Genomic DNA, 16,306 nt, shown 5'->3' with positions numbered 1-16,306 from the left:
GCTCCAAATATCAGGATAATTGGATGTATTGGACACCAGCTGGAAGCGCAAAGAATACTTCCCCTTGATATTGACTCTTCTCTAGATCAATAGCAGTTCAAAATGTGGTAAAAAGCAGACAAGATTTAACAGGACCTAAATTATTAAGGCCAGTGCATTGTTGCTAGAGTTCATTAACAATCTCATCAATACAGTGTGGCTCATGGACGTTAGTACGAGCTTCATGGAGCATTTTAAAAGAGAATGAGACATCTCAATGGACTGATCTTAGTGGAAAAATTTAATTAGGTAAGAATAATTACATTAGTTAAATGAAACTTTTAATTGAAAACCTGTTGGCATTTTCTTACCTACTTCACAGCTGTTCCTTAATCACTTATATTTAAAAAGTGAAGAGTTTCTCTACATGGTGTTTGAGAAACATCTAAACATCTTGGAATTTGTATATAAATGTTTAAAGTAGTTTAGAAAGTGTGGCAGTAAAAACAAATAGGATTTTCTGCTTGGGAAATGGTGCATTTTAAAGATAGATGTAGGAAAGAAAGAAAATTATATAGAAAACGTTCACAGTAAATACATATAATTCTTGGAAAGAATGCAAAATAGTCATCTCCCGAAGCTTTCACAATTGTAATGGTAAAACTCCATGGACTGAATTTCATACATTATAAGGCTCTAAAAGCTTACAGAGATAATGCTGTTTTGTAAAATTATCTTGTTGAGCGTTATTAAAAAAAATGACAGCCCAAAACTGTATAATAAAAACTTAAAGAGCCAATGAAAACTCTTGCTGTCAAAATTAACATTGACCATATTTCAGACTGATTGTTCAAAACAAGTCAATTTGTTGTCACTATTTTTTGGGGGTGGGGTGGGGAGACTTTCAGCTTAAGACAGAGTGTTGGTTTGAAGAGACATAGGCATTTTTTTCAAATTCACAGATTTACAGGAACACCAAAAAACAGACGCATTAATCACTCATTGCATTATTGTGGCCCAGGACATTTCTTTTCTGAACCCTAGCAACACTGTCATCCAATACTGTTTCATTTGCTTAATCCTCAAAGCATTGCTGAACTTGAATTTTCTTCCTAAATCATCAGTTAGACTGTGTGGCTAAACTCGTTCTATTCTTTTCCCTTCTTCTCCTTTTTTATCTTCCCCTTAAGCTCTTATCCTCTTTAGCCCTCATAGGTACTGAATGCCATACTGGTAGCTGCAAAAATCCATGTTCCTTTTAAAGGTCTCTCATCATGCAGTTTCTGGAATCTCCTTTTATTCAACTAATCTGTGATACAGGAATCACCTTGGTTAGTTTAAGAGCATGAAGAGTAGACATATCCATATTCTGACTGTCTTAAGAGGGACAAAAGATGATAAAATCCTGGGATATTAGTAAATGACTTTGGATAAGAGAGAAAGGGTTTTAGTTTTTCTCTGCAAAGTATCAGGAAGCCAGGGTGGGTTTTAAGGTGAGTGAGAAGTTTAACAGTGAAGTTCAAACAACAAAGAATATATAATACAAGTATTGGCAAGTATCATTGGACCAGGCAGGACTTGGGTAGAGTACGAACACAGAAAATGGCTTAAAGAAAAGTGAGCTTTGATTTCTCTTATTTATAAATTTGTATGAAATGTTGATACAAAAGTTTATTTAAAACGCACACAAAACAACAAATTACGAGGAGGAGAGAGATAAATAAGGATTATAATTGTACTACAAAGGCCAATATAAATCAGAATGAAAAGTGAGTTTCCTAGGAATAAAAATGTAAACCACAGGACACCTTAAAATCCACCCGGTTCTAGCCCCTCCTTTTACAGATGAAGAAACTGAAGACTAGAAAAAATTACGAGGCAGATTTATCCAGGTTCACATTTGCTGGTGTGTAATTATCTGTCCAGTCCTTCGATTAGCAAGAAATGCAAGATATTGTAATATTTTACCGCTTATATTTAAATTCTAAACTTGTTAGGTAATGTGTGTGTATTCAGTAATTTTTTTTTTTTAGCTCTGAATTGCAGCATTGTGTACACACCACATTTTATAGGGATCAAGTTGTTGTTGTGTGATAATTTCCTTCCCGCTCCTTCGAGTTCCAGAACTTGATCAGTTTCCTTGAACAGCACGAGGCCTGTTCCCTCATTTAGGCTAACAGTGGGTGCAGGAAGGTTGAAACATTATACTTGCTAAACTGGTTCCTCATTTTGGATAGTATCCATCCTGAAGAGATTACTGCTCTTCTGGTGAGCAGCATCATCGTCATCTAACACCTGCCTGTGCACCACGAGCCAGGGAGTGTGCAGACTGCTCTCATGTATTATCTCATGCAGTCTGTGTAGTCCACGCAGCTGCTGGTAAAGAACTCCGTTTCAGAGTAGAACAAAGAGCCGGCAACACAGTAAGCATAATGGCAGCTGCAGTGTAACTGGGAGAATTGTCTCTGACAATTGGCTCCCGACTGGCTCTGAGGGCATTTCTTCTTCAGTCCCTCAGTTTAGTTAGCAGCCACCGTGCACCTGCTCTGTGCCGGGCAGAGCGCTGGCTGCAGTGTGCCAGCCCGTAGAGTGAGCACCAGCCTGCCGTCCATGTGTGACCCTCAGCCTTGCTCAGAGTTGGGGGTAATTCTCTGTCCCCATTAGGCTTGTGCTCATTGTGCCAGGGAGCTCCGGAGGTCAGAATGCACCCTTTCCCCACCATCCTCAGAATTCACTTCTCCTAATCAAAGAATCAACATTTCTAATTGTCTTTCTCTTGGAACTATCTGGTTTTTGGAAGGATTTTTGCAATGGGGGTAGATATGACAGATCATCATTTTTCATTTCCAATTATAAAATGAGGAAACCAAGCAAAGGGGATTTAAATTTTTTTTGATTATTTGTGTTAGATGGAAGATGAACTCAGTGAAAGAGCTGGGATTCATAAGCTTAAATTCCATTTATTAGACCATGGTGCTCTTTGTGCTATGCACTATACTTCAGATGGGAATTCAGAAATGAGCAAAATCTGAGACGTAGGAGTTCCAGAATGGATCTGCCACCTGCCGGCTAACTTTCAGATCTCAAAGGGGACCTGCCTGCACTTATTTAATGGAAAAATAAATGTGTTCGCAGAACTGTTACTATAAATTCATTTAGAAACGGGACAGAGGCTGCACTCACATTCCTCCCAGCTCTGAGCTGCTGGCAGATTTGGTTCACTGTACCTCTGGGAGGTAACACATTCCAGCTAGATGGCAAAGTGTGATTGTTATTCAGAGCTTCCTAATATCTATTTATTTTACAGTTTAAATGAACTTTTTGGTTGAATTCATTAATTTGTTGGTAAATGTTTTATACACTTACTATGGGCAAGACAACATATGGGATACTATGCGGAGTATTACAAAGATAGGTATGGTTATTATCCAAAAGATGCTTGTGTCTAAAAAGGAAGATAAAAAGTGAGAAAGCATAAACAGTTTTATAAAAACTAGAATGTTCAAGGAGGAGATCAAATAACAATCAGTTGATGCTTAGTTTGTGAAGATTCTAGATACTTCCAGACTAAAATGAAATCTATGAACTACCTTCCCAGAAAAATACACCATCAGTTCTTCTTTTTTTTTTTAGTAGCTTTATTGGAGTAAAATTGATGTACTCTAAACTTCCCACATTTAAATTGTACAATTAGATAAGTTTTGACTTAAGTATACACTCATATAACCATCACTACAATTAAGATATGATCGTATATCACATCACTCTTAAGAGCAGTTACATTTAAAAGTAAATTATTAAATACAATATTGGGTGTATTTGGAGCCCAAGTCAAGAGCCCAAATATGCAAAATATGCTTTAGCAGAATTACATTGTTACAAATGTAACTCTGCTTGGCATAAGGGAGAAAATAAATAGGAAAAGGCTGTATTCCAAGCTCTCCCAGTCAAAATTCAGTGGGGTACCCAAAAGCCATGCTCCCTGGGGAAACACATTCCAAAAGAGTGCCTCCCCATTGGGAAGGAAGATAAATACCTTTGATAGCTTTTTGCTAAGAGAAGCCTTTAGTGTATCTGGGAGATTTTATGTACCAATATTCTCTTCTATGATCGTATGTAGTTCAGAATTGTTCCTTTCTAACTGTTTCATCCTTCATGCAAATAAAAACTAAGCTTTATTTTTTTTATAACTCCTAGAACATCTATCCCAGAACATCTATCCCAGAACTTCGCAAAGAAAATGTTTAGCGATGATGATTAGAATGATCAAAAACTGAAATGACATATGCACTCAAAATGGACATGCTTGGTAATAACTGCTTAGTACCGGATTCTTCTTCTGAAGATGAAATCTAAGTACATAGAAATATTTTAACTATTTACAACATCCATTGTTATTCCTGTTTTTGTATATTTGGGGATGTTTCAATTATATATCCAAAATAAAAAATATATAAAAATGGTAATTTTTACCATTTGAAACTTTTGAGGGCATCTAATTTCCCTAATTCCTCAATTATTTAGAAATATGTAGTGGACTTTTTCAGAGCATAAAAGAAATGTAAGCATACTTATATTTCACTGTTCTTTCAATACTTTAAAGTCCTGTCAGACATGGGGTTGTTTGAGACAGAGGAAATAGCACCGGGTGACTAAACCAATTTCTGTGGCAATAACTCAACCACAGAAATTAGCGTTTGTCACTCTTCCACCTGCATTCCTGTTACACACTCTATGCCTAAAAGTAATTAGACCAGGTATAAGATAAACCCAGCAATAAGTTAGGGAGATGGTTAATACATATTTAAAATATATGAGAAGGCACTTCTTGAGATTTTTCAAAGCCACCTGTTTAAAAAGATCACTGTAGTTTTACTGAAATGTGTAGGACTATATTGCACATTTTTAAAGGTTTGCAAAACAAGTTTTTGGCCGGCAGACGTTCTTTGTAGGTTAACTAACTTATTTTGGCAAGTAAAATAGAGTTCCAACTCAAATCTAGTTGGAGATGGCCCTCAAGGGGGCTCCTATTGCTACTGATAGATGCTTGACCGAGCATGAAGCATGGAAGTCCACACTTGGCTCTGTCTGTTCCTTCCTAGACTGCGCATCCTTCTGGGCTGTATTCCCAGGGTGAACAGGTATTCTAGCTTTCCAATAAGTGTGATCTATTTATATATAAATGAGTAATTATACTTGAAAGAAAATAGAACATTGTTTTGTCTTTGTTGCTGATTTTTTTTTTCTCTCTCTGCCTAACTTTTGTCTTTGTAGTTTAGAATCTGGATGACTATAACGTTGTTTAGCCCCTTCCTATGGATTTTAATAACCAAATTGTATACATAGTCCATTTAAATTTAATGGGTTGAATTACAGTCATGTTTAACTCTTAAGCTCTTTTTAAGAGGTAGCTGTGATGTACAAAGAAAAAGTCTGATTTGGAGCCAAATGAACTTTTATTTCAATCTAAGTTAAGAGACATACTCTCTGTGGGACATAATTGTCTGGTATTCAGCAGAGCCTTCAAAACTACGAGACCTGCTGCCATCAGTTTCCCTCCATTGCCTGTTATCGTTTCAGTGGGAATATGGTTTAGGTTATGGTTATGGTTATGGTGGTCAGGATGGTGGTTCTAAGAATTAAGCCTTGCCTGAATCTTGTTTTTAAGTTTTGTTTCAGAGTCTCTTTTTTGCCAGAGTCTTGTTATGATAGCTTGGACAGTAATTCTAAGAGCTAAATTTTGCCTAAATCTTGTTTTCTGAGTCTTGTTTCTCGAGATGATGAGTCCTTGAGAGGATTAGTTGAACCTTTCTAAGCTTCAGTTTTCTCCTCTCCAAAATAATGATAGTCATGTCACCTAAAACATTGAGTCTTTGTGAGATGCATGTAAAGAAATTGATGCAGTTGTGTGGTATAGAGTAAGCATGCAATGTAACTCAATAGTATTAATAATATTATAAAAATGATGACAAAGAAATTAGCCCGTACTTTTCTCTTCTTCTGTTCTACTCCGCCCTTCTTTCCTCCTATTTTCCATCAAGAGAAGAGCCAAGGCAAAGGATTGTAGAGTCAGTATGAGAGGGTGGAAGACTTGGCAAGAGCAGCTCAATCAAACTCTACAACTGAGAGTTGGGAGTTGAGATGTTCCCTCAAGCTTGATCTTGAAAGAGACTCTCGGACTTTTGCCTTTTGAAAATCTAGTGAGCAGCAACTATATAAAATAAATCTACTTCTTTCATGACATTGTTCTTAGTTAATGTTACTAACTTTCTAACTAACCTATTATTGACTCAATCCCATGCATTCATATATTTCTTTTTTTGTGAATTAATATTTATCAATTCTTCACAATCCCTACCTTTTCTTACTTTGCAGTATATCTTCATTCTGTGAATATTTACTGCTTATCAAAAATTACATAGATTAATGTATTCAAGTGCTTATTGATATTTCTTATATTTTGTAACTTCAAAATAATTTAAAAATGTTTTGCTTTATTAAATGTAGAGCACTGAGGAAAAAAAAAAACCAGAGAGAAGGATGTCAATTCTGGATAAACTGTCTGAATTCAAATCCAGCTCTACCCCTATAGGCTACGACTTTGGACCAGTTACTTAAATGTTCTCTGCTTCCATTCCCTTTTTTATACAGATTCAATGAATTTCCAACTGCATGATGGTTATGAGAATTAAAGGAAATGATTTAAAGAGAGTGCCTTACCCATTGTAAATACTGAATGAACATTAACTGGCAATAATACTAAATTAAGGCAAGTTTTCAAGCATATGCATTCTTATGAAAATAAGAAAAAAAACATTTTTGATAAATCAGAGTGTTCTGAAAACTTTTCAAAGGTGAAAGAATTTACATATGTACAGTTTTGCAAAGAAGACAGGAAAGGTAAATCTGACAGGATATCAAGTCTAAATGGAAAACAACTCCATATTATCACATAAAACAGCTAGTCTGAAAGTAGGACAAGAAAAGCACTGCAAGCAGATGGAAATATTATAGAGAGTAGTTTCAGAAGTTCTATTCTTTGATTTATAATAAATCAACATATTTTAAACTGGAAATTCCAGAGGAAATTTGATCACCAACTTTTTAACTATTTACAGTTTTCTCTAGTATTTATCTTATAGTTTAATAATTATTGTCTTCCTTTTATAACTACATTTAAAAATCACAGATAGATTGTTTTATTACCAACTAGTATATCCTCTGATCTTGAAGTTGAACCTATGTACCAAAAATATTTTTCAAATTTCTTAATTAGGCAATTTTTTTTTTTTCCTAGCACTGTCAGTTTTAGATAAGGTTACCATTCTAGGACTTTCATATAGGTCACATAAGATCATGTAAGTCCGTAAGTCATGGCAGGATAGTAGGAATATCACAGTTTGTGTTCTTTTAGTTATTTTGTGGCAATAGATCAAAATTTCCATCTTAGGAATAATTGCAGAGGTATTTAGTAAACTTTCATCTTAAAAAACTGTAAAAAAATAAAAAGGAAAAAAAAAAATTCTACTCACAGCTAACTCCCAAGAGTAATCATTAATATCATTTCAGTGTATTTTCTTCCTTTTGATTTTTTTTTTTTTGGTTGTTGTTGTTCATATAATATGCAGTATGATGTTTAAGAATACTTACTATGAGCAGAGAGGCTGTTTGAATCTGGACCTCTCCACTTCTTAGCTGTGTGACTTTGGTTAGTTACTTAACTTCTCTCAACCTTCGTTTTGTCATTTATAAAATGGGAACAATATCAATCTTTTTAATTAAACCATTATTGTGAGAATTAAATAAGTTAATAATATATTAAGTACTCATAAAGATGTATATAATGGTTTATGCTGGAAATACAGTTCTGTATAATCTATTTTTACACTTAGCATCGTATCACATGCAATTTTTCATCTGATTAGTTTTCAAAACATGATTTTTAATGTTTATATAAAATATCATTGTGATTTTATTGTGTGCCCTTATTTTGAACCTCCAGTAGGTTTCCACGCTTCTTTATTTTTTAAAATAAATAATGTATGTACCTTTAGTTCTTAACTTTGATTTTCCCTGGGCAAATTCCAGGAAGAGAAATGACTGTGTTAGAAAGAAACTGAATATTTTTTAAAAACCCCCTTGTGGTGCAACTTGCAAAATTGCCCTTTATCTTCCCTCCAGTAGTAGCTGAAAGTGTTCGTATCTCTACACATTTGTGGGCAGTGATATATTCTAAAAACTCATTTTCTTTTAAAATCAAATATGTCTTTCATATCTGAGTAACTTTTTGATGATCACCTGTGTGGTCTGTAAAATAGGTCCCCTGAATGTTAAGACAAGTATCAGCCTGACCCTCAGGCTCATGAGACGCCTGTATCCAGTCTGTTCCGGTCTTCACTCTGCAGCCATCAGAGGATATGAAAGTAGTCAGCTGATATTTACCAATGCAGGTTATGAATCTGAGCTGCATTCGCCAAAGACTGATGAACTATAAAATGGCATTTTTATGTTCTGTCATTGCGTTGTGCTCTTTAGCCATCTTCCACTTTATGTGGTAAAGTTCCTTAGGATTCATTTGCATGAAAGCCACCGTGTGTACTCATTTTGTATTGTATTGTAGCAAACGCTATAATCTACAGGGTTCCTATTCACTTTGGAATTCATTTCACAGCTCACTAATTGTGTGAATGAGAAGAGGAAATACATGCTTTTATTCCGAAGCATGCCAAGCAGATGGCCCAAAGTTCATTGCTAGCAGCATTGTCAGTGTGGCTCTCTTCTGTAGGTAGTGAGCCTGGCATCGATCCGTCGAACACAATGTGAGGGTCCATTTAACACAGCACTTGACAGTCACTGAGCCTCTGGTTTGTTATGACTTATAAACATTTTATTTTTTATCATCCACCTCTAAAGCGGTCGGTCATTTGAGCAGGTGCAGGCACAGTAGAATTCATATTCGCTTTACTCGAGAAGCCAAAATGAACTTTTATTCATATGGAAATTTTGAGAAAAGAAAATAGTACAGGGGATTAAGCTTAGTTTCTTGAAAAGGGATTAACACATGTATTGAGATTCAAAACTTTGGCATCATTTCTGAGATTGAACCTTTTGAAAAGCTGAATTGGAGACAAAATTAGGGTTTGTATCTTTAACCTTTTTGAGTGACTCTCCTTTCAAACCTCTTCTTTTCTTCCTACACAAGGAAATTATTTACTTATTTATTCTTAAGTTCAATATATAATTTATGTTATCATTCAAAATGTTCACAATTGCATTTCTTGTGTGTGTGTGTGTGTGTGTGTGTGTGTGTGTACCTGCACACGGGCATGCGTGTAGAGGGGCAGAGTAAGCTAGAGACAGAGGATGTGACAAAAAAATGAAATAATAAATGTTCTTACACATTTCCTACTTCAACAGAGAAACTAGGATGGTCTGAAATTGGGTTATCACTTCAGGAAAGGGAGGGTAGATCAGAAGTTCTACTGGAGCCCATGTTGTGACATGATCATGTTATCTTATTTAAGAGAACCACACCATATGGAGAGACTGTTTTCTCCCTTACAAAAAGAAAAACTGGGTATTTCTTTCACTCTTTCTCTCTTTGCATTTCCAAATCGCTTACGGGCTTCACGAGTTGCATTGACTCCATTTTTCCTTTTGTCTCGGCTTTCAGACGGACGCTGCTCTCATGTACGATGCTGTGCACGTGGTGTCTGTGGGCGTCCAGCAGTTTCCCCAGATGACAGTCAGCTCCCTACAGTGCAATCGACACAAACCCTGGCGCTTCGGGACCCGCTTCATGAGCCTAATTAAAGAGGTGAGTCAGGAGAAGCAAGTCCTGTCTTGCTTGTCCTCAAACTGACTGAACTGAGATTTTTGCAGTTTTCCTGACAGGTGGCCTTTTATCTTTTAGATTAAACTTTCTCTCTTCCCCTATACAAGCAAAATTAACATTTTTACTAAATAATATAGACAAAGGGAAAAAAAATACATGACAAATAAATGGATTTCCTACAAAATATCTATGATTGTGTAAATATGAAAATCAGTGACCTGTCATTTATGACATTATTAGTTTTCAAGTTTTCACCTTTCTGAATCTTTATGTGTGTTACTTTTTGTTTATGTGGAGACACAGATGTTTAAAGAATGTTTATGTTGCAGGCCACAAAATAGGCAATTAATTTTTAATATGAATGCCATTTGCACTACACTAAATTACACCCAATTTGTAAGTTTTAAAGAATTGTTTTTTAGAGCTACGGTTCCTAAAAATAACGTCTAGTTATTTTAATTGTATTAGAGTTAACATAAAACAGAATATATGCATTCATAAAAGTGCAAAGTCTACTCTGTGTTGTATAATACCACCATTTTTATGGCCGAATATCATTTCTAATTGTGTCTGTTAGAGTTTTAAATCAAGCGTTCCCATAGTGAGAAAAAAAGGGAAAGCTCTTAAAGAGAACACACACACACACACACACACACACACACACACTCACACTCACTTCACACACACACATTCTTCCTATTCTTCCCATACTTCCCATTCTTGCTATCCCGAAAGAAATTCCTTTGTCAGCTAAGGCTATTTTTTATTTGATTGCAACAGGAATTTTCATACAAAAGTTTTATGAAAGTTTAATCTTTGCTGTGAAAAGTCACAGATATTACTGCCATAGAAGATTTTTTCATTAATGTCTTAGAAGAAATCATCAGCTCATCGTGTAATAAATTATTAATCATGAAGGTAAAAGTGCAAATAAGATCATAATTAAGAATCTTTAGGTCCTTGGCGAAGAATACCCATGAATCTTCCTTGTCTACTTGTTACTGAACTCTCAGGTGAAATTACACTCCCGAAGAGCATGTCGTTTTTTTTTGCGCCACATCCTGCATTTACTTCTGGTGTAAAACTAGGCATCGGAGGGCTGCAAACGTAGCGGACAGATGTGGCTAGTTGAAGATGAGCTCTTCCTGAAGGCAGCACTTGATAACTGAGACATGTGCCAGACAGCCCTATAAGGAGCTGTTGTATGAAACTCACTATTGCATTTCTTGTAGGGTGTTATTGGGGACCTTGTCCACTAAATCACACAGGGGCACCCTTCTGAGGACCAAAAAGAGACATTTCTGTCAGGCCTCAGTACCAGGAAAAGCTGTGCTTCTCCTGGGCAATTGTTAACGGCATAAATTACACATCTTGTATGTTATGTTTTCATCATATTTTCTTCTTTGCTTTAGTTTCTGGAAAGTTCAGAATTGAATTTGTGACTGGATTTATTAGTTGCACAATTTCACCTGCTGTTCATTTCCTCGTGCTGGCTTTAGCTCAGATTTGTTTTACTATTCTACGCTTCTGCTTCTGTACTTCTTGGTCCCATGGCTTATTTTTATACTAATATGCAGTTTTGTTAACCACCTGCAGTTATTGCCTTTGGAAGAAATTGAATTAAATTTTTTTTCTTTCTTATTGTAGACCTGTTAACACGTTTTAAACTCAGTGTTGACTTGTTGTAATATGCGTAGAGATACATATTATCGTTTTTTTCTATTTTACTTGTAATTTATTAACCTAAAACTACTTTAGAATCCCTACAAATAAGTATCTAAGAGACACATGGAGCCTAAGAAATGTAGTGATAACGATACTCATTTGTAATCCTTATTGACATGTTACCATCAATGTCCTGGGTTTCACTTATTTTGTTCTCGGTATGTATTCTTTCAAATATAATTGAGAGTCTATGTTACATGGTTTAACTTTTTCATATATAACTATTTTTTCCAAGCTATTTGCAAATGACAAATAATATGAAACATCTAACTTGGGCCAAATGCGAAATCTTTTTTATATTTTAAAAAATCAGCAATATTTGCTCACCTTTGAGGAATGAAGCCATTGTGTAGCTAGATTATTATATTCTCACTTCCTTCCACCTGGAGAGCTCCTTCTACAGGAAGTGTAGCTGGATGTGAAGGAATGTTGATACATTTCTCCCAGTCTCATGTAAGGTAAAATAAAGTAATAAGTTAATTATTCTTATATTAAGAATATAAGTGTTTAATTAAATTAGGTGGCTTTTCCTAGATTCAGTTTCTTTCATTGTAATAAAATGTTTATTTTCATTTTAGTCTGATGTTAGCAGTGGTATTTTATAATAGCAGTTCTATTTGAGATATTTACTATCTCATATATTATAATAAGTGACCAAATTCTTCTCACTCTGCTAAAAGAGGTTTGCTATTTAAGACATATTCCTCAAATTTCTCATAAAGGAAAGTTACACCCGCAAAGTACATTATTTAAAATGAAAAGTTTACAATAAATTGAGACTATAATGCCATATTTAGAAAAAAAAAAAACTTCCTTCAAAGTTCAGAAGAGAATAAAACATGTTAAATATTAAAAATGTGTAGAATGTAAATTTATGAGAAGTAACGAAGATAATGTTTCCTAATTTTTTTTGGAAAACTGTTTACCTTTCTTTCTTTATTATTGACTAATCTATGATTTTTGTTTGTTTGTTTTCCCCATAGGCTCATTGGGAAGGCCTCACAGGCAGAATAACTTTCAACAAAACCAATGGCTTACGAACAGATTTTGATTTGGATGTGATCAGCCTCAAGGAAGAAGGTCTGGAAAAGGTACTTGAGGCATCCAGTTTATTTACTTTATTAAGTAAAATATATCCTAATGAAGAAAAAAAAATTCATTGACATTTAACTTTCTGGAGTAACTCTAAGAAATACATCTTCAATTCATTATATTGAATATAATAACTGACAATTAGGGATCAAAGATAAAGGATGTCCTAAGATAACTGGAATGTTTTTATTTTCTCATCAGGTTTTTCTGATGCTTTTCATATAATATATAATCTTAATTTAATATATAACATATATTATATTACATATATAATATATATCAATACCTTAATTAGCTGAAAGGTTTGATATAATAATTAGAAATTACTTGGTGTAATATAAGTCTTTGTATAGCCAGCTTATAAACACTCGTGCCTGCGCAGACTTTCCTGTTTAGTCAAACCATGCAAAAGGACTGAACGCTAAAACATGTTTCTACTGCTGGGTCAAATTTAAGAGAAATGTCTGAATTAACGTACACAAGTAAATTAGATGCGAACACAAATGTAACACATTACACTGGATTTGTCTTTCTTGATTCTATTTATAGGAGTTGAGGGAAAGTACAGGAAATGCTTATAGAATTTGTATGCTTACTTTAAGAACATTTTAGTATAATCCTTTGCTTATATTTGTAATATATGCATTTAGATATTTTTCTGATGGATTCATTGAAAGTTACAGGTTAAAAAGATATTTTGAGAAAAACTTGAGAAAAAATTCTGTTTGAGATAATATTGCTTTAAAGATAGAAAATTATATTTTATCTAACAATTTAACATGGGGAAACATTCATAGATGGAAACTGAGGAAGGAAATTGAGTCAAAAGAAAGGATCTTTTAGCCTGAGAGAAAACAGCTTATATTAATACAGATTCAAATGATGCAAGAGAGAGAAAACACATATTTTTTATGTCGTCAAGGCAAGACGTGTATCATGACCAACTGATGACTGAAGTTAATAAAAGTATCACCTCTTCTCATTGAGAGTTTCAGGTTGTACCCTTTCGACAAGTCCATGCAAAATCAGAAATCTTGTCTAATAAACTGGAACTAAAAATTCATGAGGCTGTCACTTCTTAACAACCTTGCTTCCAAGATGAGAACATTAGTCTATACCCAGGAATGGGATTGATAATGATGGAGTTTAGTCAGCTTATGTGGGTTTATCCCAGTGTTTACTGGGGATGTTATTACCTCATTTTTTGGAAGTACCCAAGTCACTAGGATGAGCTTTGACTATTGCTTGTATTTCAACACATCAACATAAAAATAATGATGCTCTTCATGTTACCATCTTGGACTCAAAATAAAGAAAATATTAAAGAAGCCTTCTCCAGGCTCTGAGGTGATATTGATAAACAAGATACAACGATGTGAGTTATATGTGTTGCCCTGACATTTCATAAATATTTTCTGTTCTCTGAAATTTGAAAATTTTTGATAAATTAACTACACACAGTCCTTATCCTTAAGGGGCTCCAGGGGCTTTTCATAGAGAGGGATCATATGATACACATTTTAAAATAAATACAGTGGAAAGTCTGTTTCAAGCTTCAAAAGAGTAATGAAAGTATATTTCTGATAAAAGGTGTAATTAAGGAGAGTCACAGTATATGAGGTGCTTAGAATTACCTTTGAATAATGGAGCATTATTGATTGGTAGAGATTGAGTAATTTCAGAAAGAAGTATCAATATAGAGAAAGAGATTTGATCTCACACACACCCATACAGTAGAAGTGGGAAATACAGCTAAAATGCTGGTTGGTGTCATACAGTGAACACCTTGTCAAGATATTTGCAATATCTTGGTCTTGGTATACAATGTAAGTTCAAAGATAGAATAGCCAGGAGGCCTATGCTTGGGAAGATATAGTTTGGAGTAATTTTAGTATGGAGCCCTGAATTTAAAAGTTACATAAAAGTGAAAGTGAAAGATGAATAAACAGTGACAAGGGTATTAACTGAACCTTCAGCAATGTTAGTTCAAAGTATAACAGAACACTAGGACTATGTTTTTAAGGAGCAAATGTGGAACCAGGTAGCAAAAGTGGGAGGAGCCAATTATAAGGGTAGAAATCAAACACTGGAGAAAAAAATTAGTAGGGGAAATTAACACTAGAAAGACATTGGCACAAATCTCCTGAGAAGACAGATGAAGCACTGAGAGTGGGTGAAAGTAAGTTAGAGAGAAAGGGAATTAAGAGGTTGTATCAAATGGTTTCAATATCTTTGAAAATTAGTACATGAAGTCATCAGGTAAAAGAAGGAGGTGGGATTTGGTTTAGTCAGATCTTAAAAATAGTGGAAATAATTTTGGAAATGCCATTTGTGGCAGACTTGACTTTGACTCAAGTCGGAATAAAGTGCTGCTAAGTAGCAAAAGGTACTCATTTTGTCATTTATTAGAATGGTTATGAGATCGAGGACTAGATTCCGACAGAATTGGGTTTACAGACAAGTTTCTTAATCCCTCAGTAACACAGCATCTTCAAAAGCATCATGGGGTAATAACAATAGTTGTCTCATGAAGTCTCATACGCCTTGTTAGTCTTACTTTTATTTTTTCCTGGAAAGTATAGTTACTAACACAGAGCTGAAAAGGCAGAGTTCCTACCATGATAGAGTTCACACTTTGGAAAATTCAATAGATGGTGATTCTGGAGGCTTAAATTACAATTCCATTTCTGTCACAACAAATGAATGTATTTCATCCTCCCACCCAACTTCTCCGTGCCAAATTCCACATCTGAAAAAAAAAAAAAAAGAGAGAGAGAGAGAGAACGCAAAGGGCTTCCCTCTTGGACAGGCTGAAGTGAGAATATCATGGTCTCTAAAAGAGTCTAGAAATACCATGTTAGTAGGAGTTAAGGCTGGGAATTTTAACTTCCCCAATTCTGTCTTCTCATGCTACTGCCTTTTCCTAGTTTTGACTTGGTCATCTTTGATCAGTAAATTTCATTTATTCACTTAATTATCTAACAAATAAGCAATGAACATCTATTTTGTGCCCCAATGAAGGCTATACACCAGTGAAGGAAACCTGCCAATAATAAATGGATTCAGAAAATTGTAATACAAGATTGGGCAGTAATAAGTGCTAAAAAGAAAGATTATCTTGTTTATATGTCATTAAAATGATATATTTTGAATTGTGTTCTGAAGTGTGAATCTTAGGATTGAAACAGATAGTAGGAATAAAATTCATGCTTCTGATGTTTATAACCATGGAATAGATAAACCAGGAAGGAGCAGGTATGTTTCTGACAAACAGAGAGAAGTAGGACATATTCAGGGAAGTAAGCTTGGGGCTAAAATGCTACTATGGACACATCTTTCCACTTAGATAGTGCTCATGGATCAAAGTGAATTCTTTCTGCTTTATGTCAATAGGGACCTTGGTTGGAACCCAGCCCAGTTAGCCATGGTCTAAGAAGGGTCACAGATACCCCGTACACAGTTAACCACATCAAGCTCTTGGGCCGTCTCTGACTCAGAGGTGGGAGAATAAGGGGATAAAACAGTAGGTGACTTTGTCTACCTCAGGCAATAATAGGGCAGTTTCTTTCTTGAAGAGTCTGGTATTGGGACTACTAACACTAAGAAAAGGAAAATCGGAATAAGTGATTTTCCGAGCTTGAATTCCTCTGGTCAGTTCAAAGACCACCTTGTATA

General features: G+C 34.9%; 1 protein-coding gene across 3 annotated transcripts in view; it reads left to right on the top strand.

The window, feature by feature from the left end:
* Positions 1 to 16,306, top strand: part of GRIK2 (glutamate ionotropic receptor kainate type subunit 2) — a 926,084-nt gene that overhangs the window by 687,529 nt on the left and 222,249 nt on the right. For all 3 annotated transcript variants that reach the window (XM_074368582.1, XM_074368583.1, XM_074368584.1), the window contains 2 exons: positions 9,653 to 9,796; positions 12,523 to 12,630. In XM_074368582.1, coding sequence (XP_074224683.1) covers positions 9,653 to 9,796; positions 12,523 to 12,630 — 252 coding nt within the window. The remainder of the gene's footprint in view (positions 1 to 9,652; positions 9,797 to 12,522; positions 12,631 to 16,306) is intronic.

This window comes from Camelus bactrianus, chromosome 8 (genome assembly GCF_048773025.1).
Source record: "Camelus bactrianus isolate YW-2024 breed Bactrian camel chromosome 8, ASM4877302v1, whole genome shotgun sequence".
NCBI lineage: Eukaryota > Metazoa > Chordata > Mammalia > Artiodactyla > Camelidae > Camelus > Camelus bactrianus.
This window is presented reverse-complemented; position numbering and strand designations above follow the sequence as displayed.